At 39.8% G+C, this 24726-nt stretch overlaps 1 protein-coding gene and 2 non-coding genes across 3 annotated transcripts; 2 read left to right on the top strand and 1 right to left on the bottom strand.

The window, feature by feature from the left end:
- Nucleotides 1–816: 816 nt before the first annotated feature.
- On the bottom strand, nucleotides 817–924 carry LOC112745871 (small nucleolar RNA R71). The gene has a single exon (XR_003173779.1). It is a non-coding gene; the product is annotated as a small nucleolar RNA R71 (small nucleolar RNA).
- A 12544-nt stretch (nucleotides 925–13468) lies between these two features.
- Nucleotides 13469–13825, top strand: LOC112742693 (uncharacterized). Its single transcript, XM_025791929.1, has one exon. It carries the CDS (start codon nucleotides 13469–13471, stop codon nucleotides 13823–13825), a length of 357 nt encoding a protein of 118 aa, XP_025647714.1.
- A 10544-nt stretch (nucleotides 13826–24369) lies between these two features.
- Nucleotides 24370–24477, top strand: LOC112745680 (small nucleolar RNA R71). The gene has a single exon (XR_003173595.1). It is a non-coding gene; the product is annotated as a small nucleolar RNA R71 (small nucleolar RNA).
- The last annotated feature ends 249 nt before the right edge of the window (nucleotides 24478–24726 follow it).

Here is a 24726-nt window from a genome sequence, read left to right as displayed (position 1 = left end):
TTTAATTTTCGTATTATAACTGATTTTTTTTAAATAAAAACAAAAATATTTTTCTTCTCTTTTTAATTATTTTCGAAAACCCTCCCTCTCATCTCTCTCTATTTATTTATTTATCTACTAACACTTCTCTTCTACTCATAATTTGAACCCCTTCTTCTTCTCTGTGTTCAAATTTTTCTCTTCTCATTCTTCTATTATTCTCTTCTTCTACTCACATAAAGGAATCTCTATACTGTGACATAGAGGATTCCATATTTTCTTTGTTCTCTTCTCTTTCATATGAGCAGGAACAAGGATAAAAGCATTCTTGTTGAAGCTGATCCTGAACCTGAAAGCACTCTTAAGAGGAAACTAAGATAAGCTAAAGCACAATACTCTGAAGAGGACCTAACTGAAATTTTTGAAACAGAGAAAACAGCTATGGCCGAACCCGACAACAACAATGCAAGGAAGGTGCTTGGTGATTTCACTACACCAACTTCCAATTTCTATGGAAGAAGTATCTCAATTCCTACCATTGGAGCAAACAACTTTGAGCTTAAGCCTCAATTAGTTTCTCTAATGCAACAGAATTGCAAGTTTCATGGACTTCCATTGGAAGATCCTCATCAGTTCTTAGCTGAATTCTTGCAAATCTGTGATACTGTCAAGACCAATGGAGTTGATCCCAAGGTCTACAGGCTTATGCTTTTCCCTTTTGCTGTAAGAGACAGAGCTAGAACATGGTTGGATTCACAACCTAAGGAAAGCCTAAACTCTTGGGAAAAGCTGGTCAGTGCTTTCCTGGCCAAATTCTTTCCACCTCAAAAGATGAGCAAGCTTAGAGTGGAAATCCAAACTTTCAGACAGAAGGAAGGTGAGTCCCTCTATGAAGCTTGGGAAAGATATAATCAATTGATCAAAAGGTGTCCTACTGACATGCTTCCAGAATGGAGCATCATATGTATATTCTATGATGGTCTGTCTGAGTTGTCAAAAATGTCATTGGACCATTCTATAGGAAGATCTCTTCATCTAAAAACCCCTGCAGAAGCTCAGGAACTCATTGAAATGGTTGCAAATAACCAGTTCATGTACACCTCGGAGAGGAGTCCCGTGAACAATGGGACGCCTCAGAAGAATGGAGTTTTGAAATTGATACTCTGAATGCCATATTGGCTCAGAACAAAATATTGACTCAGCAAGTCAATATAATTTCTCAGAGTCTAAATGGATTGCAAGTTGCATCCAACAGTACTAAAGAAGCATCTTCTGAAGAAGAAGCTTATGATCCTGAAAACCCTGCAATGGCAGAGGTGAATTACATGGGAGAACCTTATGGAAACACCTATAATCTTTCATGGGGAAATCATCCAAATTTCTCATGGAAGGACCAACAGAAGCCTCAACAAGGCTTCAATAATAATGGTGGAAGAAATAGGTTTAGCAATAGCAAGCCTTTTCCATCATCTTCTCAGCAACAGACAGAGAATTCTGAATAGAGCCATTCTGGCCGGGCAACCATAGTCTCTGATCTATCCAAGACCATACTAAGTTTCATGAATGAAACAAGGTCCTCCATTAGAAATTTGGAAACACAGGTGGGTCAGCTGAGTAATAAGATTACTGAAACTCCTCCCAGTACTCTCCCAAGCAATACAGAAGAAAATCCCAAGAGAGAGTGCAAGGCCATAACCATGACCAACATGGCCGAACCTGGAGAGAGTGAGGAGGACGTGAGTCCCAGTGAAAAAAGCCTCATAGGACGTCCTCTGGACAGAAAGGAGTTTCCCTTTGAGGAACCAAAGGAATCTGAGGCTCATACAGAGACCATAGAGATTCCATTGAACTTTCTTCTGCCATTCATGAGCTATGATGAATATTCTTCCTCTGAAGAGGATGAAGACATCACTGAAGAGCAAGTTGCTAAATATTTATGAGCAATCATGAAGCTGAATGCCAAGTTATTTGGTACTGAGACATGGGAGGATGACCCCCCTTGTTCACCAATGAACTGAATGCATTAATGAGGCAGACATTACCTCAGAAGAAACCGGATCCCGGAAAATTCTTCATAGCTTGTACCATAGGCACCATGACCTTTGAGAAGGCTCTATGTGACATGGGGTCAGGAATAAACCTCATGCCACTCTCTATAATGGAGAAACTGGGAATCTTTGAGGTACAAGCTGTAAGAATCTCACTAGAGATGGCAAACAAATCAATGAAACAGGCTTATGGACTAGTAGAGGACGTGCTAGTGAAGGCCTTTACACCCCTGCTGATTTCATAATCCTAGACATTGGGAAGGATGAGGATGAATCCATCATCCTTGGCAGACCCTTCCTAGCCACAGCAAAAGCTGTGATTGATGTTGACAGTGGAGAGTTGGTCCTTAAGTTGAATGAGGACTACCTTGTATTTAAGACTCAAGGTTCTCCTTCTGTAACCATGGAGAGGAAGCATGAAAAGCTTCTCTCAATACAGAGTCAAACAAAACCCCCACATTCAAACTCTAAGTTTGGTATTGGGAGGCCACAACCAAACTCTAAGTTTGGTGTTGAGAGGCCTCAACCCTTCTATGATTATCTGTGAGGCTCTATGAGAGCTCACTATCAAGCTATTGACATTAAAGAAGCGCTTATTGGGAGGAAACCCAATGTTATTTAATTATATCTATTTATTTTCCATTGTTATTTTATGTTTTCTTTAGGTTGATGATCATGTGAAGTCACAAAAACAACTAAAAAATCAAAAATAGAATGAAAAAAAGCATTAAAAATAGCTCACCCTGGAGGAAGAACTTACTGGCGTTTAAACGCCAGTAAGAGTAGCAGAATGTGCGTTAAACGCCCAGTCTGGCACCATTCTGGGCGTTTAACGCTAGAAATGGGCACCAGATTGGCGTTTAACGCCAGAAATAGGCACCAGACTCGTGTTTAACGCTAGAACAGGGCACCAAGTTGGCGTTAAACGCCAAGAAAGGGAGAAAAGCTGGCGTTAAACGCCAGAAACAAGCAGCAATCTGGCTTTTAACGCCAGAATTGCACTCTAAGGGCGTCTTGCACACCTAAATGGAGCAGGGATGTTAAAGTCCTTGACCCCTCAGGATCTGTGGACCCCTCAGGATCCCTTCCTTCCCCACCTCTTCTTCTCTCCTCTTCACACCTTTTCATAACACTCTTCCCCAAATACCCTTCACCTATCAAATCTTACCCTCTTCCCCAAATACCCTTCACCAATCACCTCATTCACTTTTCCCCAAAATACCACCTATCTTCAAATTCAAAACAATTTTTCCTTCCCAAACCCAACCCCAAATACACGAACCAAGCCATCCCCCACTCCTATATATACTCTTTATCACTCCTTCAATTTCACACATCACAAACACCTTATATCCCCTTGGCCGAACTCACCCTTACCCTCCATCTCCTCTATTTTCTTCTTCTTCTCCTTCATTCTTTCTTCTTTGCCTGAGGACGAGCAAACACTTTAAGTTTGGTGTGGTAAAAGCATTGCTTTTTATTTTTTCATAACCATTTATGGCACCTAAGGCCGGAGAAACCTCTAGAAAGAGGAAAGGGAAGGCAAAAGCTTCCACCTCTGAGTCATGAGAGATGGAGAGATTCATCTCAAAAGTCCATCAAGACCACTTCTATGAAGTTGTGGCCAAGAAGAAGGTGATCCTTGAGGTCCCTTTCAAGCCCAAAAAGAGTGAGTATCCGGAGATCCGACATGAGATTAGAAGAAGAGGATGGGAAGTTCTCTCCAATCCTATTCAACAAGTCAGAATCTTAATGGTTCAAGAGTTCTATGCAAACACATGGATCACTAGGAACCATGATCAAATTATGAACCCGAATCCAAAAAATTGGCTTACAATGGTTCGAGGGAAATACTTAGATTTCAGTCCGGAAAATGTAAGGTTGGCGTTCAACTTGCCAATGATGCAAGAAAATGCACGCCTCTACACTAGAAGGGTCAACTTTGATTAAAGGTTGGACCAAGTCCTCATGGACATATGTGTGGAAGGAGCTCAATGAAAAAGTGACTCAAGAGGCAAATCGGTTCTGAATCTCTGCTTTCCCCTTGTCTTCTTCTTCACGCACGCAAAGTTCCTCCAATGGCAAGCTGTGTGTTGGTGGATCACCGTTGGCTACCATCCGTCCTCTCAGTGAAAATGGTCCAGGTGCGCTGTCACCGCACGGCTAATCATCTGTCGGTTCTCACTCATGCTGGAATAAGATCCATTGATCCTTTTGCGTCTGTTACTACGCCCAACCATTGTGAGTTTGAAGCTCATCGTAGTCATTCAATCCCTGAATCCTACTCGGAATACCACAGACAAGGTTTAGACTTTTTATGATTCTCAAGAGTGCTGCCAATGGATTCTAGCTTATACCACGAAGATTCTGATTAAGGAATCCAAGAGTTACTCATTCAATCGAAGGTAGAATGGGAGTGGTTGTCAGGCACGCGTTCATAGATTGAGAATGGTGACGAGTGTCACGGATCATCACGTTCATCATATTAAAGTGCGAATGAACATCTTAAATAGAAACAAGCGTGTTTGAATAGAAAACAGAAATAATTGCATTAATTCATCGAGACACAGCAGAGCTCCTCACCCTCAACAATGGAGTTTAGAGACTCATGCCGTCAAAGAGTACAAAGTTCAGATCTAAAATGTCATGAGATGCAAAATAAATCTCTAAAAGTTGTTTAAATACTAAACTAGTAACCTAGGTTTACAGAAAATGAGTAAACTAAGATAGATAGTCCAGAAATACACTTCTGGGGCCCACTTGGTGTGTGCTGGGGCTGAGACTTGAGCTTTACACGTGCCTAGGCTGTTTCCAGAGTTAAACGCCAGGTTGTAACCTATTTCTGGCGTTTAACTCCAACTTGTAACCTGTTTCTGGCGTTTAACGCTAGAATGCAACATGGAACTGGCGTTGAATGCCAGTTTACGTCGTTTATCCTTGAGCAAAGTATGGACTATTATATATTTCTGGAAAGTCCTGGAAGTCTACTTTCCAACGCAATTGAGAGCGCACCATTTGGACTCATGTAGCTCCAGAAAATCCATTTTGAGTGAAGGGAGGTTAGAATCCAACAGCATCTGCAGTCCTTTTTCAGCCTGAATCAGATTTTTGCTCAGCTCCCTCTATTTCAGCCAGAAAATACCTGAAATCACAGAGAAACACACAAGCTCATATTAAAGTCCAGAAATATGAATTTTTCCTATAAACTAATAAAAATATACTAAAAACCAACTAAAAGATGCTAAAAACTACATGAAATTACCCTAAAAAAGTGTATAAAATATCCGCTCATCAATGATCTATAGTATCATGATTGGGTAGGAAGTGGAAGTTCATGAGATTATACCTCAAGAACTCTACAAGGTGGCTGACAAGTCCTCCACTTTGGCAAGGTTAGCCTTTCCTCACCTCGTTTGTCACCTCTACAATTCGGCTGGGATTGTCATAGAGGGAGACATCCTCATTGAAGAGGACAAGCCCATCACTAAAAAGAGGATGGAGCAAACAAGAGAGCCCACTCATGGACCTCAACAAGAGCATGAGGAAATTCCTTATCATGAAATCCCTGAGATGCCTCAAGGGATGCACTTTCCTCCACAAAACTATTGGGAGCAAATTAGCACCTCCATAAGAGAATTAAGTTCCAACATGGGACAACTAAGGGTGAAGCACCAAGAGAACTCCATCATTCTCCATGAGATTAGAGAAGATCAAAGAGCTATAAGGGAGGAGCAACAAAGGCAAGGAAGAGACATAAAGGAGCTCAAGAGCACCATTGGTTCTTCAAGAGGAAGAAGACGCCACCCTCACTAAGGTGGACCCGTTCCTTAGTCTCCTTGTCTATTTATTTTTTTCTGTTTTTGTTTTCTATGCTTTATGTTTATTTATGTTTGTGTATTTATTACATGATCATTAGTGTCTAGTGTCTATGCTTTAAAGCTATGAATGTCCTATGAATCCATCAACTTTCTTAAATAAAAAAATGTTCTAAATGCAAAAGAACAAGAAGTACATGAATTTTGAATTCATCCTTGAGATTAGTTTAATTATTTTGATGTGGTGACAATACTATCTGCTTTCTGAATGAATGCTTGAACAGTGCATTTTTTTATAGTGAAGTTTATGAATGTTAAAATTGTTGGCTCTTGAAAGAATAATGAAAAATGAGAAATGTTATTGATAATCTGAAAAATCATAAAATTGATTCTTGAAGCAAGAAAAAGCAGTGAAAAACAAGGCTTGTGAGAAAAAAATGGCAAAAATAAAAGAAAAAAAGAAAGAAAAAGAAAAAGCAAGCAGAAAAAGCCAATAGCTCTTTAAACCAAAAGGCAAGAGCAAAAAGCCGGTAACCCTTTAAACCAAAAGGCAAGGGTAAAAAGGATCCAAGGCTTTGAGCATTAATGGATAGGAGGGCCCAAAGGAATAAAATCCTGGCCTAAGCGGCTAAACCAAGCTGTCCCTAGCCATGTGCTTGTGGCGTGAAGGTGTCAAGTGAAAAGCTTGAGACTGAGCGGTTAAAGTCGTGATCCAAAGCAAAAAGAGTGTGCTTAAGAACCCTGGACACCTCTAATTGGGGACTCTAGCAAAGCTAAGTCACTATCTGAAAAGGTTCACCCAGTTATGTGTCTGTGGCATTTATGTATCCGATGGTAATACTGGAAAACAAAGTGCTTAGGGCCACGCCCAAGACTCATAAAGTAGCTGTGTTCAAGAATCAACATACTGAACTAGGAGAATCAATAACACTATCTAAATTCTGAGTTCCTATAGATGCCAATCATTCGGAACTTCAAAGGATAAAGTGAGATGCCAAAACTGTTCAGAGGCAAAAAGCTACTAGTCCCGCTCATCTAATTGGAGCTAAGTTTCATTGATATTTTGGAATTTATAGTATATTCTCTTCTTTTTATCCTATTTGATTTTCAGTTGCTTGGGGACAAGCAATAATTTAAGTTTGGTGTTGTGATGAGCGGATAATTTATACGCTTTTTGGCATTATTTTTAGGTAGTTTTTAGTAGGATCTAGCTACTTTCTAGTATATTTTTATTAGTTTTCAAGAAAAATTCACATTTCTAGACTTTACTATGAGTTTTTGTGTTTTTCTGTGATTTCAGGTATTTTCTGGCTGAAATTGAGGGACCTGAACAAAAATCTGATTCAGAGGCTGAAAAAGGACTACAGATGCTGTTGGATTCTGACCTCCCTGCACTCGAACTGGATTTTCTAGAGCTGCAAAAATCGAATTGGGGCAATCTCAATTGCGTTGGAAAGTAGACATCCTGGGCTTTCCAGCAATATATAATAGTCCATACTTTTCCCGAGTTTTGATAACGCAAACTGGCGTTTGAACGCCCACTTTCTACCCTATTCTGGCCAGAACTGGCATAAAAGCTAGAGTTAAACGCCCAAACTGGCACCAAAGCTGGCGTTTAACTCCAAGAAGAGTCTCTACACGTGAAAGCTTCAATGCTCAGACCAAGCACACACCAAGTGGGCCCCGGAAGTGGATTTCTGCACTATCTGCACTTAGTTACTCATTTTCTATACTAGTTTAGTATAAAAACTACTTTTAGTGATTTATTTCAAATCCTCAGTTCATTTTTGACACTCTCTTTGTATCACTTTTGATCTCTTGATCAAGTTTAGGGGGCCGGCCATTCGGCCATTCCTAGACCTTGTTCTTCTGTATTTTCAACGGTAGAGTTTCTACACCCCATAGATTAAGGTGTAGAGCTCTGTTGTTCTTCATGAATTAATTCAAAGTACTATTGTTTTTCTATTCAACTCAAGCTTATTCTTATTCTAAGATATTCATTCGCACATAAGAACATGATGAATATGATGATCAAGTGACACTCATCACCATTCTCACTTATGAACGCGTGCCTGACAAACACTTCTGTTCTACATGAAAACAAGCTTGAATGCATATCTCTTGGATTCCTGGTCCATGCGTTTGATTGTCTCTCCTGACAACAGAGCCTTCAATTCCTTGAGATCAGAGTCTTCGTGGTATAAGCTAGAATCAATTGGCAGCATTCTTGAGATCCGGAAAGTCTAAACCTTGTCTGTGGTATTCCGAGTAGGATCTGGGAAGGGATGATTGTGATGAGCTTCAAACTCGCAAGTGTTGGGCGTAGTGACAGATGCAAAAGGATCAATGGATCCTATTCCAACATGAGTGAGAACCGACAGATCATTAGCCGTGCGGTGATAGCGCATTTGGACCATTTTCACTGAGAGGATAGACGGTAGCCATTGACAAGGGTGATCCCCCAACATACAACTTGCCATGGAAAGGAGTATGAATTATTGAATGAAGACAGTAGGAAAGCAGAGATTCATAAGCAACAATGAAATCCCACCAATGAATTACATAAGTATTTCTATCTTATTTTATATTTTATTTATATTTTAATTATCAAAACCTCATAACCATTTGAATCTGCCTGACTGAGATTTACAAGGATGACCATAGCTTGCTTCAAGCCGACAATCTCCGTGGGTCGACCCTTACTCATGTAATGTATTACTTGGACGACCCAGTGCACTTGCTGGTCAGTTACACGGAATTGTGAAGAAGTCTTGAGACAACGTTCTCCCACGCCATGTTTTTGGCGCTATAGCCAGGGAATGAATAATCACGATTTCGCGTACCAAGCACCCACTTGAATCTTAGACTCCTCCAAATTCGACCGTGCACCACTTGTGATTTGAACTTCTTTGACAATCAACACCCGATCTTTCACCATTCAACACTCCAAGAAGTACCTTAAGTTGGTGGTCCATCTCCAAGATAGCAAATTGATGTGGACCGATGAAGCTCTTTGAAGAAATTGTTACCCACTCAAATTGCCCTTGGGTAATCAATCTTGTAAACTCATACATGTATGCTTCCACTTCTTGGGTGATCACCCCTTCCTTACCACTCTTTTCTAGCTCTTCCCTTTCTCTTTCAAATTCAAGAGTGGAAGGTTCCTCAAGATCATTGAAGGGGTTGACCAAGGTGGACAAAAAATCATTGGTGATGCAATCTATTTCTTGATCAAACTCCCTCAACTCTCAATTTACCTCTTTCGGTTCACTAGTTCTACCTTCCTCATCTTTTTGCAATTCTAGGCCTACCTCTTCTTCTTTCCCTGGAGGCTCCATGTTTTCCTCCTCTCTACACTCCTTCGTTGCTCCTCCACATTCCTTAAGGGGAATGTCTTAATTGCTTGAGCGTAGTGAGGCTAAGCGGTTCACCGCTTCAGCTATGGTAGCTATGAAATCCCCTTGTATCCTTCGGAACCCTTCTTGATCTTGGAAGAATGCTTGAAGGTCTTGTTCTTCTTGGGGCAAGGGTTGTAAAACTTCATATTGAGGTGGACAAGGAGATTCAAAGGTTGGGAGAAAGGTTGTGTAGTTGGAAGGTGTGTTATGTGGGTGGGGATATTGAGGTGGTGTATAAGGGTATGGTGGTTCATATGGTTGATGGTAAGGTGTATAAGTATCTTGATTCCATGGAGGTGTATAGGGTGGTGCTTGAAGGTTTGGTGGTCGGAGGTTATGTATGTGGTATCCTTCATATCCTTGGGTTTGATATTCATATAGGGGAGGACTTGGGGAAGGATTTGGCTCGGTATAGTATGGGGAAGATTCCTCCTTCCTTCATCGCTTCTCCCATTCCTTGATTCAATCCCAACTTGAATTCATCATACCCTACAAAACAATCTCAACCAAGCTCCAAGCAACAAGGGTGATAGCTCATAGAGAAAATAGAAAATAAAAACTAAAGACATCAAGCGTCAAAAGAAACAAAATCCTAATTAATAACAAAAACAAGCAAACAACCCAAAAAGTATCTATTCACACTATTCACATATTTACAACAACCAAAATATAGCACTCATGACGCTAGATCCCCGGCAATGGCGCCAAAATTTGACGAATGAACAAATTGTAGGTTAGGATTTTCTCCAAATAGATGTTCGTTGCAAGTATAGCTCCGAACTAATAATTGGCCAACAATCAAATTATAATCCTAAAGATGTCACAATCAACACAAAATAACCGGGAGTTTTAAATCCCGGGTTGTCTTCCCTAGGAACTAATGCCAATAAGTGCACAATTTTGGTTGTGAGAATCAAAGGGGTTTTCAATGATTAGGAAGCAATAAAAAAATAAAATAATAAGACAAAATTGTAATTAATGAAGTGATAAAAGAACAAAAGAACTATGTATGTAATATAAACAAGTAAAACTATAAAGTGATTAAAAAGTGGTTCAAAACATAATTGAAACCTTGACTTGGGATGAATTATGGAATCCCTTCCTTGCCATAACCACAACTATGTTAATTATCATGAGTTAATCTTGCTTAATTTAACCCCAACCATCGAGAAGTAAGTCAAGCAAGCATAGTTGACCTTAATCCATAAGTCCTAACCAACTTACTAAACTAGTTGATAAAAGGTTAGCGTCAATGAAACAAGAGTCAACTAACTCCCCAAGAATTATAACTAAATGTCGGACATTATGACTCTAGTATCCTAGGAACTCAAACCACAAGCCAAAGTGAGAAAATCTACTCAAATCCTAAGGTTGGCATTTTCACAAACACCTTGTGTGCATAAAAACAAAACATAAGAAATTGCAAAGGAAAATAGAAAGCTATAACCAACTATGCACAAAATCAACATTAAACATCCAAACAAACATAAAGCAAGCAAGAAATAATAAATTCATCAATCAAAACTTCAAGAACTCAAAATTATAAATATTGACAAAGTGCTTGAACCAAAGAGAAATTGAAAGTAAAAGTGATGTAATTAAAGAGGAATTAAAGAGTACTTACAATTAAAGAAGCAAAATCCAAGATCAAACTTGCTATAAAATGCTACATGAAAACTACATAAACCCTAGGAGAGCTCTCTACTCTACATTATTCCTACTCTTAATTATCTATGCTAAAAATAAAGTCTAATTCCTAATGAAAGCTCTCTTTTCATATGTGTTGATATTCCCTTCATATAGCATCCAAATATAGCTTCCTAGCTGACGATCAGATTTTCTATCGGTAAAGAAATTCACAAATATATTATTGCGTTGTAAGTATAGTTTCTAAACCAACAGAGAATCCTTTCGTGCAAAAGTTTTGGTTGTCAAAAGTAACAAACCCCTTTAAAATTTATAACCGAAGTATTCAAACCTCGGGTCGTCTCTCAAGGAATTGCAGGGAGGTATGTTCTTATTATTGGTTATGAGTTTTGTAAATTGGGGGTTTTTGAAATAAGGAGCAAGTAATTTAAATAAAAAGAAAAATAAATTAATTATAAAATCTCTTGGCAAGGTATAAGAATTTGGAAGTCCTATCCTAGTTATCCTTATCGATGGTGATGAGAATTGAGTTTTAATGCCACTTAGTTAACCTTTACTAAAGCAAAAGAAAGTCAAGTGGACTAATTAATTTGATATTCAGGTCCTAGCCAATCCCTAAGAAAGGACTAGAGTTATTGGAATTCAATTCAATTAGCAAAAATAACAATTATCGATCACGATGAGTTTGATAACTCAAGTGTTACCAATTACTTAACCAAAGCCAAACGGAAGAAAATATCTAAATTAAATTAAAAGCATTCATAAATAGAATAAAACAATCATAAACTGAAATACCTCAAATAATATTAATTAAGAAAATCATAACATGAATGTAGCATAAGCCAATTTGGTAAAATAAGTAATTAACAAATAAAAGCATTAAAGTATCTGAAAGTAGAAGAGAAATATAAAGTTAAAAGAATATTGAACCTGTGACTGAAGATGAAATGAACTAAACTAATAGAAATCCTAAAATCCTAAATCCTAAGAGAGAGGAGAGAACCTCTCTGTCTAAAAACTACATCTAATCCTAAAATTATGAATATGAAAGCATGATCCGTCCTCCCTTTTGATTCCTCCATTCTCTGGCTTATATTCTATGTTTTTGGATTTAGAATTGGGCCGAAAAAGGGTCCAGAAATCGCTGGGGGCGTTTTCTGCAGATTCTGGTGCGTGGCGTCTGTCACGCGTTCGCGTCATCTAAGAGTTTTCCTTGTCACACGTTCGCTTCGGTCACGCGTACGCGTCATTTGCGTTCTGATCAAGGCACGCGTCCACGTCAGTCACTCGTTCACGTCGATGCCTTTTTGCGCTAGGCACGCGGCCGCGTCGTCCATGCGTTCGCGTCGTTGCCCCTTTTCTTCAAAACTCTATTTTTGTGCTTTCCTTCCATTTTTGTATGTTTCCTTTCTGTCTTCTAAGCCATTCCTGCCTTAGGAGATCTAAAAATACTTAACACACGAATCACGGCATCGAATGGTAATAAAGGGTAATTAAAATTAATATTTTTAAAGCATAGGAAACATGTTTTTCACATATATCACATAATAAGGAAGGGAAAGTAAAACCATGCAATTTACCTGAATAAGTGGGTGAAGGATTGAATAAATTACTTAAATTGAGCACAAAATACATCATAAAATATGGGTTTATCACCAGCCTTCCAAAATGGGCCAAGAGGCCTCAGAATTCGCAAAGCACGTGTTTCGTTAATGCAACCACGTGCAGGGACTTGTGCGTACGCACAGGTACTTGTGCGCATGCACACATGCAAATCCATTCTCTTGCGCACGCACGCAAGCTCGTGCGCACGCACACTTCGCTGTGTGTACTTTTCCTTGTTTTCTTCATGTTTTCTCCCTTGTATATGCTTTTTTCCACTTTTGGCTATCCATTCTTGCCTCCAAGGCCTGAAATCACTCAGTAAACATGTCATGGCATCGAATGGAATAAAAGTGGAATTAAATTGCTCATTTCAAGCATAAAATTGTATGTTTTCACATTTAGGATCAAATTGGAGACCAAAACACAAAAGTATGCTATTTTGGTGCTTAAGTGTGAGTTCATGTGCTAGAATCCATCCAAATTGAGTCAAAATATATAATCAAATATGGACTCATCACTATACAACTGAGGAGTGGTAGCACATTGGGAAAGGATAACAAGGATGCCAGCAAGGAAGAGACGGAGATTAAGGAAAATGATAAGGGAGATCAAAATAAGCACAATGAATCACATGCTCCAAGGAAAGGCAAGCAAGTCTCAGAGTCACAAACACAAGAGAAGAAAGAGAAAGTGAAGCCATATGTTCCTCAACTACCCTACCCTCAGAGATTGCACAAGGAGATGAAGGATCAACAATTCCCTAAGTTCTTGGAGATTTTCCGGAAATTGGAGATCAACATTCCACTAGCTGAAGCCTTGGAACAAATGCCACTTTATACAAAGTTTCTCAAAGAACTCATCACCAAAAAGAGGAGCTGGAAGGAGAAGGAAATTGTGATCCTTTGTAATCTAAAAAGGATTGCCACCCAAACTCCATGATCTAGGGAGTTTCCTCATATCATGTACCATTGGAAACATGACAATAGAGAGAGTTCTCTGTGACTTGGGTGCCAGCATAAATCTTATGCCTCTCTCCATGATGAAGAAATTGCTCATAGAGGAGGTGAAGCCTACAAGGATGTCACTACAGCTTGCTGATAGATCCCTTAATATACCTAATGGAGTGGTAGAAAATCTATTGGTGAAAGTTAGAGAGTTCATTTTCCCTTATGACTTTGTGATCCTAGATATGGAAGAGGAGGGAAATAACTCAATTTTCTTGGGAAGACCTTTTCTAGCCACAGCAAGAGCCATCATTGATGTAGAGAAAGGTGAAATAGTTCTCAGGGTACATAATGAACAAATGGTCATCAATGTCTTCAAGGCAATGTAATACCCCCTGATGACAAGTCATCTTAGCCTATTTTAACTAGCCTTTTTCTTTTGTTTTTAATTGAATTATGCACTTTCTTGAGCCATAAGCAAGCCAATTGGGTAGATTTTCATGTTTCCTTTGATTTAATCAACCATGTATGAATTCATGCTATTTCATGAGGTTTTATGCTAAAATTGTCACATATTATGAAAGAATGAATATCTCATGATTTTGAGCATAGCTTTGATGTGTTTGGTTGATTAATGATAGGTGAAGAAAGCTTGGAGAAAGGTTGAAGCAAAGAGGAATGGCTAGGAGTGAAGAGAGGAATAAGTGAAATTGAACCTGGAGGCATGAAGTTAGCCCCAACGTTAGCCCCCTAACTTGGAGGCTAACGTTGGGCATGAAGATTACTCCCTAGGCTCCCCACGTTTGAGCCAACGTTAGCCCCCTAACTTGGAGGCTAACGTTGGCACATGAATTCCTCCCTGGCCATCTAATGTTGGCACATGAAGACATAAGGGAGAGGGGCCAACGTTTGCGCCAACGTTAGCCCCCTAACTTGGAGGCTAACGTTGGCGCCACACACCACAAGGCATACAAGGGGTATACTTCCAACAAGAATAACTTGAGCTACAGAGCTCCAAATGAGGTGATTCAAGAAGCATTGGAAAGTAGGAATCAAGAGCTTTCCAAGCATATATGGCACTGCATGGTGGACACTAAAATTGAGGGAGAAAACTGCCCCGCAATGTGCATAAACGAACATGGTGGCAACCTGCAGTGAAGCCAACTGACCTCTGCACCTTCAAAGGAGTATAACTCGAGCTGTAGAGCTCCAAATAATGTGCTCCCAACGGCATTGGAAAGTAGACATCCAGGGCTTTCCAACAATGGATAATAGTATGGGGTAGACAATACATTTGAGCCTCCAGAACTGGCGTTTTCGCCAACGTTTGAGGGCTAACGTTACCTCAAACGCTGCACACTAAAGCCAGCAACCATGCCCTCTTCAAATGATCATAACTTGAGTTGTAGATGTCCAATTGAAGTGATTCCAAGTGGGTTAGAAAGCTGACATTCAGAGCTTTCCAACCATATATGATAGTCTATATTGGGCATAAAATTGGCAACATGACAAGAGGACAAAGTTGGCCCCATAAATGTGCATAAGGGAGGCCAATGTTAGGGTCAAAGTTAGACCCCTAACGTTGGCACCAACGTCCAAACCAGAGAAATATGCTTGCTGCTAGGAAAAGTTAGGGCCAAAGTTAGACCCCTAACTTTGGCTCAAACGTTAGGTCCAACTATGGCTAATTTCAAAACCGGTTCAATTGGTTCAATTCGGTTCCTCTTCAAACTCCAAGAGCAATCAACCAAGGCCTTTATCAACCCAATTCCATCAAGAGCAAGGGCCCAAATGATCATCACTCAAAGGCACAAGAAATAGATAAAATAGGAATTTCATTTAATTGTAATTTGTTTTTAATTTCATTTTCATTTCCATTTTGTAAAGCCTATATAAGGCATCATTTTCATATTTGTGGGGAGGCTGGCTCCACTAGGGAGCATTAGGATTAGAGAGCTCTCTCTTAGTTTACATTCTTGTCTTGAATCTCGAGTGGAGAATTGAAGAAATTCTGTTTCATTCTCCCTTTGAGATTTCTCTTTGTTTTGCTTGTCTGCATAATTTCAGAAATTGGGATTTGAATCAAAGTTTTCATTTACTGCGTCCATCTTCATTTCTTCTTCAATCTGTCTGCTGTTGAATCAAGGAAGGGCTTGAGATCTAGACTCGTTTTCTAGTCTCTTTGATTTCCTGAGATCTTCAATTTTATTTTGCAATTAAGCTGAGAATCTGAGCGTTCCTTACTTCACTGCACTTCACAGTTTAAATTCTGTTTTAATTCATAGCATCCAATTTCCTTTATTCTTCCTGCAATTTACATTTCCAGTTGCTTGATCTATTGCTCTCTTTAATTTCTCTGCACCCGACTCCCCTTTAATTTCATGCAATTTACATTTCTTGCAATTTAAGATTCTTGCAATTTACATTTCTTGCCCCTTAAGCTACTTGCCAATTTACTTTCTGCACTTTAATTCTCCTTGTCATTTACTTTCTGTTGGCTTCAATTGTCACTCAAATCACTCAATGTTAGCTTGACTAAACTAATCACCCACTAAAGTTGCTTGATCCATCAATCCCTGTGGGATCGACCTCACTCCCGTGAGTTTTTATTACTTGATACGACCCGGTACACTTGCCGGTTAGATTTGTGTGTTTTGGGAGAAATTTATTTTTCACCAAAATACTCATCACCCCCGTGAGAAAGAGAGCCATATGAGGGTGGAGATGATAGAAACATTGGTGGAAGAAGTGCTTGAGACAAGCCATCTTGAAGAACAAGAAGAAAAAACTCAAGATATTCAAGTTAAAGAGGAAAAAGGGAAGCAAGTGGTTAGAAGCTCACTTGAAGGAAAGAAAGAGGAGGTGCCAAAGCAAGAACTGAAGCCTCTACCTCCTTATCTCAAATACGCATTTCTTGGTAGGGAGGAAAATCTCCCAGTAATCATCAACTCTTCTTTGAGCACACAAGATGAAGAAAAGCTACTTGAGGTGTTAAAAACTCACAAAACTGCTCAAGGGTGGACAATTGATGACATCAAAGGCATAAGACCTACAATTTGCATGCATAAAATCCTGCTAGAGGAGGACTCACGGCCAGTGGTCCAACCTCAAAGGAGGCTCAATCCAACCATGAAAGAGGTGTTTCAAAAGAAGGTGATGAAGTTATAGAATGCTGGAATCATATACCCCATTTCTGACAGCTCCTGAGTGAGTCCACTCCAGGTGGTTGATGCGTGGCAGAAGTTAGACCAATTAAGAGATGATAATATAATAAAACAGCGTTGTGAGTATAGCTCTTAACCAGCGAAAATCTGCCTCATCAATTTAGAAAGGTTGTCACAAAAAGTTTAGAATAAAAATACTGGGAGTATGAGTCCCAGGTCGTCTCCCAACGAGTTGCTAGAAAGGATGCTAATTTATTAATCAGGAGTTTTCCAAGAGTTTTGAGAATTGATTAACAAAAAATAAACAATTATAATTTAGTGCAATGAAAATTAAAAGGAATTTATATTATTCAGATTAAAAAGCCTTGACTGGGGGAATGATTAATTGGAAGTTCTATCCTTGTTGGAATTCTCTCAAGTGTAGTATAAAGAGGTTGTTATTTTCACTTAGTTAACCGTTACTAAATAAAGGAAAGTCAAGTGATTGAGCTAACTCTTATTCGCAAATCCTAGTCTTCTCCCTTAGGAAGGTCTAGCGTTAGTAAATACAGAATTAGCCAACAACTTCCAATTTAACTAATTACTTGAGCATTCCAACTCAAGTGTCTCCTCTTAATCAACCCCATGTCAAGTAGGGAATCTACTCTATTGACATTGATACCATCTTGGTTATTGGGAGTTTGGAACAGAAAAGAGACATAATAATTCAAATAAAATAGAGATTAAGATTAATTAAAAGTAAAAGTAATCATTTGCATTAACAATCCATGAAAATAATCCAATTACCACTCTAAACAAGAATTAAGAATATGAAATAAATAAAAAGGCAAGTAAGGAAACAAACTAGAATAGTATCTTCAACGGAGGTGATGACTCTTCAATATCCAAAAGCGAAAGCAATAAACTATGAAACTATGAATGTAAACAGAACCTAGAGGAAGAGTAATTTCTCTCTCTAGAGTAATTTCTCCGTATGTGTTGAGTCTCTGCATGTTCTCTAGCTTTATTCTGGGTTTCTGGGCCGAAAACTGGGTCAAAATGCGGCCCGAAATTGCCCTCAGCATTTTCTGTTAATTTTGTAGATCGCGCAGGTGACGCGTACGTGTCATCCACGTGTGCGCGTCATTTGGCGAATTTCCTTGTCATGCGTGCGCGTCGTCCACGCGTGCGTGGTGTACGAAATTGTGATCCCTGGTAATGGCTCCAAAAATTTGGTGCTCTAATATTAATTCATAATTTGTCACAACTTCGATACAACTAACCAGCAAATGCACTGGGTCGTCCAAGTAATAAAACCTTACGTGAGTAAGGGTCGATCCCACGGAGATTGTCGGTATGAAGCAAGCTATGGTCATCTTGTAAATCTCAGTCAGGCGGATATTAAATGGTTATGGAGTTTTCGAATAATAATAGTAAATAAACAAAAAATAAAGATAGAAATACTTATGTAATTCATTGGTGAGAATTTCAGATAAGCGTATAGAGATGCTTTCGTTCCTCTGAACCTCTGCTTTCCTGCTGTCTTCATCCAACCAGTCCTACTTCTTTCCATGGCAAGCTTTATATAGGGCATCACCGTTGTCAATGGCTACATCCCATCCTCTCTGTAAAAAAGGTCCAAATGCTCTGTCACGGCACGGCTAATCATCTGAGGTTCTCGATCATACTGGAATAGGATTCACCCTCCTTTTGCGTCTGTCACTACGCCCAGCACTCGCGAGTTTGAAGTTCGTCACAGCCATCCCTTCCCAGATCCTACTCGGAATACCGCAGACAAGGTTTAGACTTTCCGGATCTCAAGAATGACCATCCATGGGTTCTAACTTATACCACGAAGTTACTAATATCTCGGACTTCGGTCCTCTGTATTAGATATCTAAGAGATACTCATTCTAGCTTGTTTGCATGTAGAACGGAAGTGTTTGTCAGGCACGCGTTCATAAGTGAGAATGATGATGAGTATCACATAATCATCACATTCATCATGTTCTTGGGTGCGAATGGATATCTTAGAAGTGTAATAAGTTGAATTGAATAGAAAACAGTAGTACTTTGCATTAAATCATGAGGAACAGCAGAGCTCCACACCTTAATCTATAGAGTGCAGAAACTCTACCGATGAAAATACATAAGTGATAATGGAGTTCATTGGTCTCGGCCCCAGAGGGGAACCAGAGTACCAAGACTGTGAATACAATGATAAAAAGTTCTATATATACTAGACTAGCTACTAGGGTTTACAGAAGTAAGTAATTGATGCATAAATCCACTTCCGGGGCCCACTTGGTGTGTGCTTGGGCTGAGCTTGAAGTTTACACGTGCAGAGGCTTCTTTTGGAGTTGAACACCAAGTTGTAACATGTTTTTGCCGTTCAACTCTGGTTTGTGACGTGTTTCTGGCGTTTAACTCTAGACTGCAGCGTAGAACTGGCGTTCAACGCCCTTTTGCGTCATCTAAACTCCGGCAAAGTATGGACTATTATATATTTCTGGAAAGCCCTGGATGTCTACTTTCCAACGCCGTTGCGAGCGCGCCATTTGGAGTTCTGTAGCTCCAAAAAATCCACTTTGAGTGCAGGGAGGTCAGAATCTAATAGCATCAGCAGTCCTTCTTCAACCTCTGAATCTGATTTTTGCTCAAGTCTCTCAATTTCAGCCAGAAAATACCTGAAATCACAGAAAAACACACAAACTCATATTAAAGTCCAGAAATGTGAATTTAACATAAAAACTAATAAAAACATTCCTAAAAGTAACTAGATCCTACTAAAAACATACTAAAAACAATGCCAAAAAGTATATAAATTATCCGCTCATCACAACACCAAACTTAAATTATTGCTTGTCCCCAAGCAACTAAAAATCAAATAGGATAAAAAGAAGAGAATATACTATAAATTCCAAACTATCAATGAAACATAGCTCCAATCAGATGAGCGGGACTTGTAGCTTTTTGCCTTTTGAATAGTTTTGGCATCTCACTTTATACATTGAGGTTCAGAATGATTGGCATCTATAGGAACTCAGAGTTCAGATAGTGTTATTGATTCTCCTAGTTTAGTATGTTGATTCTTGAACATAGCTACTTTATGAGTCTTGGCCGTGGCCCTAAGCACTTTGTTTTCCAGTATTACCACCGGATACATAAATGCCACAGACACATAATTGGGTGAACCTTTTCAGATTGTGACTCAGCTTTGCTAAAGTCCCCAATTAGAGGTGTCCAGGGTTCTTAAGAACACTCTTCTTTTGCTTTGGACCTTGACTTTAACCGCTCAGTCTCAAGTTTTCACTTGACACCTTCACACCACAAGCACATGGTTAGGGACAGCTTGGTTTAGCCGCTTAGGCCAGGATTTTATTCCTTTAGGCCCTCCTATCCACTGATGCTCAAAGCCTTGGGATCCTTTTTATTACCCTTGCCTTTTGGTTTTAAGGGCTATTGGCTTTTTGCTCTTGTCTTTTGGTTTTAAGAGCTTTTAGCTTTTTCTGCTTGCTTTTTCTTTTTCTTTTTCGTTCTCTCTTTTTTTTCGCTATTTTTTTTCTACAAGCTTTTGTATTCACTGCTTTTTCTTGCTTCAAGAATCATTTTTATGATATTTCAGATTATCAAATAACATTTCTCCTTTTCATCATTCTTTCAAGAGCCAACATATTTAACATTCATAAACAACAACTTCAAAAGACATATGCACTGTTCAAGCATTCATTCAGAAAATAAAAAGTATTGTCACCACATCAAGATAATTAAACTAGTTTCAAGGATGAATTCGAAACCATGTACTTCTTGTTCTTTTGTAATTAAAACATTTTTCATTCAAGAGAGGTGATGGATTCATATTCACTACTTTAAGGAATAGACACTTAGACACTAATGATCATGTAATAAAGACACAAACATAGATAAACATTTAACATAAGAAAACGAAAAACAGAAAGTTTAAGAACAAGGAATGAGTCCACCTTAGTGATGGTGGCGTTTCCTTCTTGAGGAACCAATGATGTCCTTGAGCTCTTCTATGTCTCTTCCTTGTCTTTGTTGCTCCTCCCTCATTGCTCTTTGATCTTCTCTAATTTCATGGAGGATGATGGAGTGATCTTGATGTTCCACCCTTAATTGTCCCATGTTGGAACTTAATTCTCCTTGGGAGGTGTTGATTTGCTCCCAAAAATTCTGTGGAGGAAAGTGCATCCCTTGAGGCATCTCAGGGATTTCTTGGTGATGAGCTTCTTCATGCGTCTCTTGAGATCCATGAATAGGCTCTCTTGTTTGCTCCATCCTTTTCTTAATGATGGGCTTGTCCTCTTCAATGAGGATATCTCCCTCTATGTCAATCCCAGCCGAATTGCATAGGTGGCAAATAAGGTGAGGGAAGGCTAACCTTGCCATAGTAGAAGACTTGTCAGCCACCTTGTAGAGTTCTTGACGTATAATCTCATGAACCTCCACTTCCTCCCCAATCATGATGCTATGGATCATGATGGCCCGGTCTATTGTAACTTCAGACCGGTTGCTAGTGGGAATGATTGAGTGTTGAATGAACTCCAACCATCCTCTAGCTACAGGCTTAAGGTCCAGTCTTCTCAGTTGAACCGGTTTGCCTTTTGAGTCAATCTTCCATTGAGCTCCTTCCACACATATGTCCATGAGGACTTGGTCCAACCTTTGATCAAAGTTGACTCTTCTTGTGTAGGGGCGTGCGTTCTCTTCCATCATTGGCAAGTTAAACGCCAACCTCACATTTTCTGGACTAAAATCTAAGTATTTCCCCCGAACCATGGTGAGATAATTCTTCGGGTTCAGGTTCTTACTTCGATCATGGTTCCTAGTGATCCATGCATTAGCATAGAACTATTGAACCAATAGAATTCCGACTTGTTGGATGGGGTTTGTTAGAACTTCCCAACCTCTTCTTTGGATCCCATGTCGGATCTCTGGATACTCATTTTTCTTGAGTTTGAAAGGGACCTCGGGGATCACCTTCTTCTTGGCCACAACATCATAGAAGTGGTCTTGATGGGCTTTGGAGATGAATCTTTCCATCTCCCATGACTCGGAGGTGGAAGCTTTTGTCTTCCCTTTCCCTTTTCTAGAGGATTCTCCAGTCTTAGGTGCCATCACTAGTAATGGAAAAACAAAAAGCTTATGCTTTTACCAAACCAAACTTAGAATATTGCTCGTCCTCGAGCAAGAGAAGAAAGAAAAGAAGAAGAAGAAGATATGGAGGGGAGGGAGAGAGAGTTGTGTTGTGTGAAAATGAAGAAGAATGTAGGGGTTTATATAGTGAATGGAGAGAGGTTAGGTTCAGCCATTTAGGGTGGGTTTGGGTGGGAAAGTGATTTTGAATTTTGAAGGTATGTGCGGTGTATGAGGTAGGTTTATGGGGAAGAGTGGGTGGATGTGAGTGGTGAATGGGTAATAGGGAAGAGAGAGATTGAGGTGATTGGTGAAGGGTTTTGGGGAAGGGTGTTTATTGGGAAGAGAGGATGAATGAGAAGAGGGAAGAGTATGAGCGGAGGTAGGTGGGGATCCTGTGGGGTCCACAGATGCTGAGTTGATCTTGTGGGGTCCACAGGTCCTAAGGTGTCAAGGATTTACATCCCTGCACCAATTAGGCATGTAAAATGCCTTTGCATGCAATTCTGGCATTTAAACGCCGAATTGATGCTTGTTCTGGGTGTTCAGCTCCCAGATGTAGCATGTTTCTGGCGTTGAACGCCAGTTCTATGCTTGTTTCTGGCGTTCAGCACCAGCTTTCCTCAGTGTGCATTTCTGGCGTATGAACGCCAAGATGCTGCTTATTTCTGGCGTTCAACGCCAGATCCATGCTCTGTTCTGGTGTTGAACGACAGCCAGATGCTCCTTACTGGCGTTTAAACGCCAGTAAGTCCCTCCTCCAGGGTGTGATTTTTCTTCTGCTGTTTTTGATTCTGTTTTTAATTTTTGTATTTATTTTGTGACTCCACATGATCATGAACCTAATAAAACATAAAAGAACAATAAAAATAAAAATTGGGTTGTCTCCTAACAAGTGCTTCTTTAATGTCAATAGCTTGACAGTGGGCTCTCATGGAGCCACACAGGTGATCAGGTCAATTTTATAGACTCCCAACACCAAACTTAGAGTTTGGATATGAGAGTTCAACACCAAACTTAGAGTTTGGCTGAGACCTCCCAACACCAAACTTAGAGTTTGACAGTGGGGGCTTTAGTTGACTCTGTACTGAGAGAAGCTTTTCATGCTTCCTCTCCATTGTTACAGAAAGAGATCCTTGAGTTTTAAACACAAGGTTGTCCTCATTTAATTGAAGGACCAACTCTCCTCTGTCTACATCAATCACAGCTCTTGCTGTGGCTAGGAAGGTTCTTCCAAGGATGATGGATTCATCCTCATCCTTCCCAGTGTCTAGGATTATGAAATCAGCAGGGATGTAAAGGCCTTCAACCTTTACTAACACGTCCTCTACTAGTCCATAAGCAATTTTCATAGATTTGTCTGCCATTTCTAATGAGAAATTGGCAGTCTGTACCTCAAGCATTCCCAGTTTCTATATTACAGAGAGTGGCATGAGGTTTATCCCTAACCCAAGGCCACATAGGGCCTTCTCAAAGGTCATGGTGCCTATGGTACAAGGTATTAAGAACTTTCCAGGATCTTGTTTCTTCTGAGGCAATGTCAGTTGATCCAGATCACTCAGTTCATTGATGAGCAAGGGAGGTTCATCTTCCCAAGTCTTATTACCAAATAATTTGGCATTCAGCTTCATGATTGCACCAAGGTACTTGGCAATTCGCTCTTCAGTAACATCCTCATTCTTTTCAGAAGAAGAATACTGATCAGAGCTCATGAAGGGCATAAGGAGGTTTAATGGAATCTCTTTGGTCTCTAGATGAGCCTCAGATTCCTTTGGCTCCTCAAAGGAAAACTCCTTGTTGATCACTGGACGTCCCAGGAGGTCTTCCTCACTGGGATTCACGTCCTCTTCCTCCCCTATAGGTTCGGCCATGATGGTTATATCAATGGCCTTGCACTCTCTCTTTGGATTCTCTTCTGTATTGCTTGGGAGAGTACTAGGAGGAGTTTCAGTGATCTTCTTACTCATTTGGCCCACTTGTGCTTCCAAATTTCTAATGGAAGACCTTGTTTTATTCATGAAACTCACAGTGGCCTTAGATAAATCAGAGACTAAATTTGCTAAGCTAGCTGGATTCTGCTCAGAATTCTCTGTCTGTTGCTGAGTGGATGATGAAAAAGGCTTGCTATTGTTAAACCTATTTCTTCCACCATTATTAAAGCCTTGTTGAGGCTTTTATTGATCCTTCCATGAGAAATTTGGGTGATTTCTCCATGAGGGGTTATAGGTGTTTCCATAAGGTTCACCCATGTAATTCCCCTCTGCTATTGCAGGGTTCTCAGGATCATGAGCTTCTTCTTCAGAAGATGCCTTTTGAGTACTGTTGGATGCAGCTTGCATTCCATTCAGACTCTGAGAAATCATATTGACTTGCTGAGTCAATATTTTATTCTGAGCCAATATAGCATTCAGAGTGTCAATTTCAAGGACTCCCTTCTTCATAGGCATCCCATTATTCACAGGATTCCTTTCAGAAGTGTACATGAACTGGTTATTAGCAACCATGTCAATGAGTTCTTGAGCTTCTGCAGGCGTTTTCTTTAGGTGAATGGATCCACCTGCAGAATTGTCCAGTGACATCTTTGATAACTCGGACAGACCATCATAGAATATATCCAGAATGGTCTATTCTAAAAGCATGTCAGAAGGACACTTTTTGGTCAATTGCTTGTACCTCTCCCAAGCTTCATAGAGGGATTTTCCTTCTTTCTGTCTAAAGGTTTGAACATCCACTCTAAGCTTACTAAGCTTTTGAGGAGGGAAGAACTTGGCTAAGAAAGCCGTGACCAGCTTATCCCAAGAGTTCAGGCTATCCTTAGGTTGAGAGTCTAACCATACTCTAGCTCTTTCTCTTACAACAAACGGTAAAAGCATAAGCCTGTAGACCTCGGGATCAACCCCATTGGTCTTAACAGTATCACAGATCTGCAAGAATTCAGTTAAGAACTGAAAAGGATCTTCAGATGGAAGTCCATGAAGCTTGCAGTTCTG

The sequence above is a fragment of the Arachis hypogaea genome, chromosome 14 (genome assembly GCF_003086295.3).
Source record: "Arachis hypogaea cultivar Tifrunner chromosome 14, arahy.Tifrunner.gnm2.J5K5, whole genome shotgun sequence".
NCBI classification, from domain to species: Eukaryota; Viridiplantae; Streptophyta; class Magnoliopsida; order Fabales; family Fabaceae; genus Arachis; species Arachis hypogaea.
The sequence above is the reverse complement of the archived record's forward strand: the minus strand, read 5'-3'. Positions and strand labels throughout refer to the sequence as shown.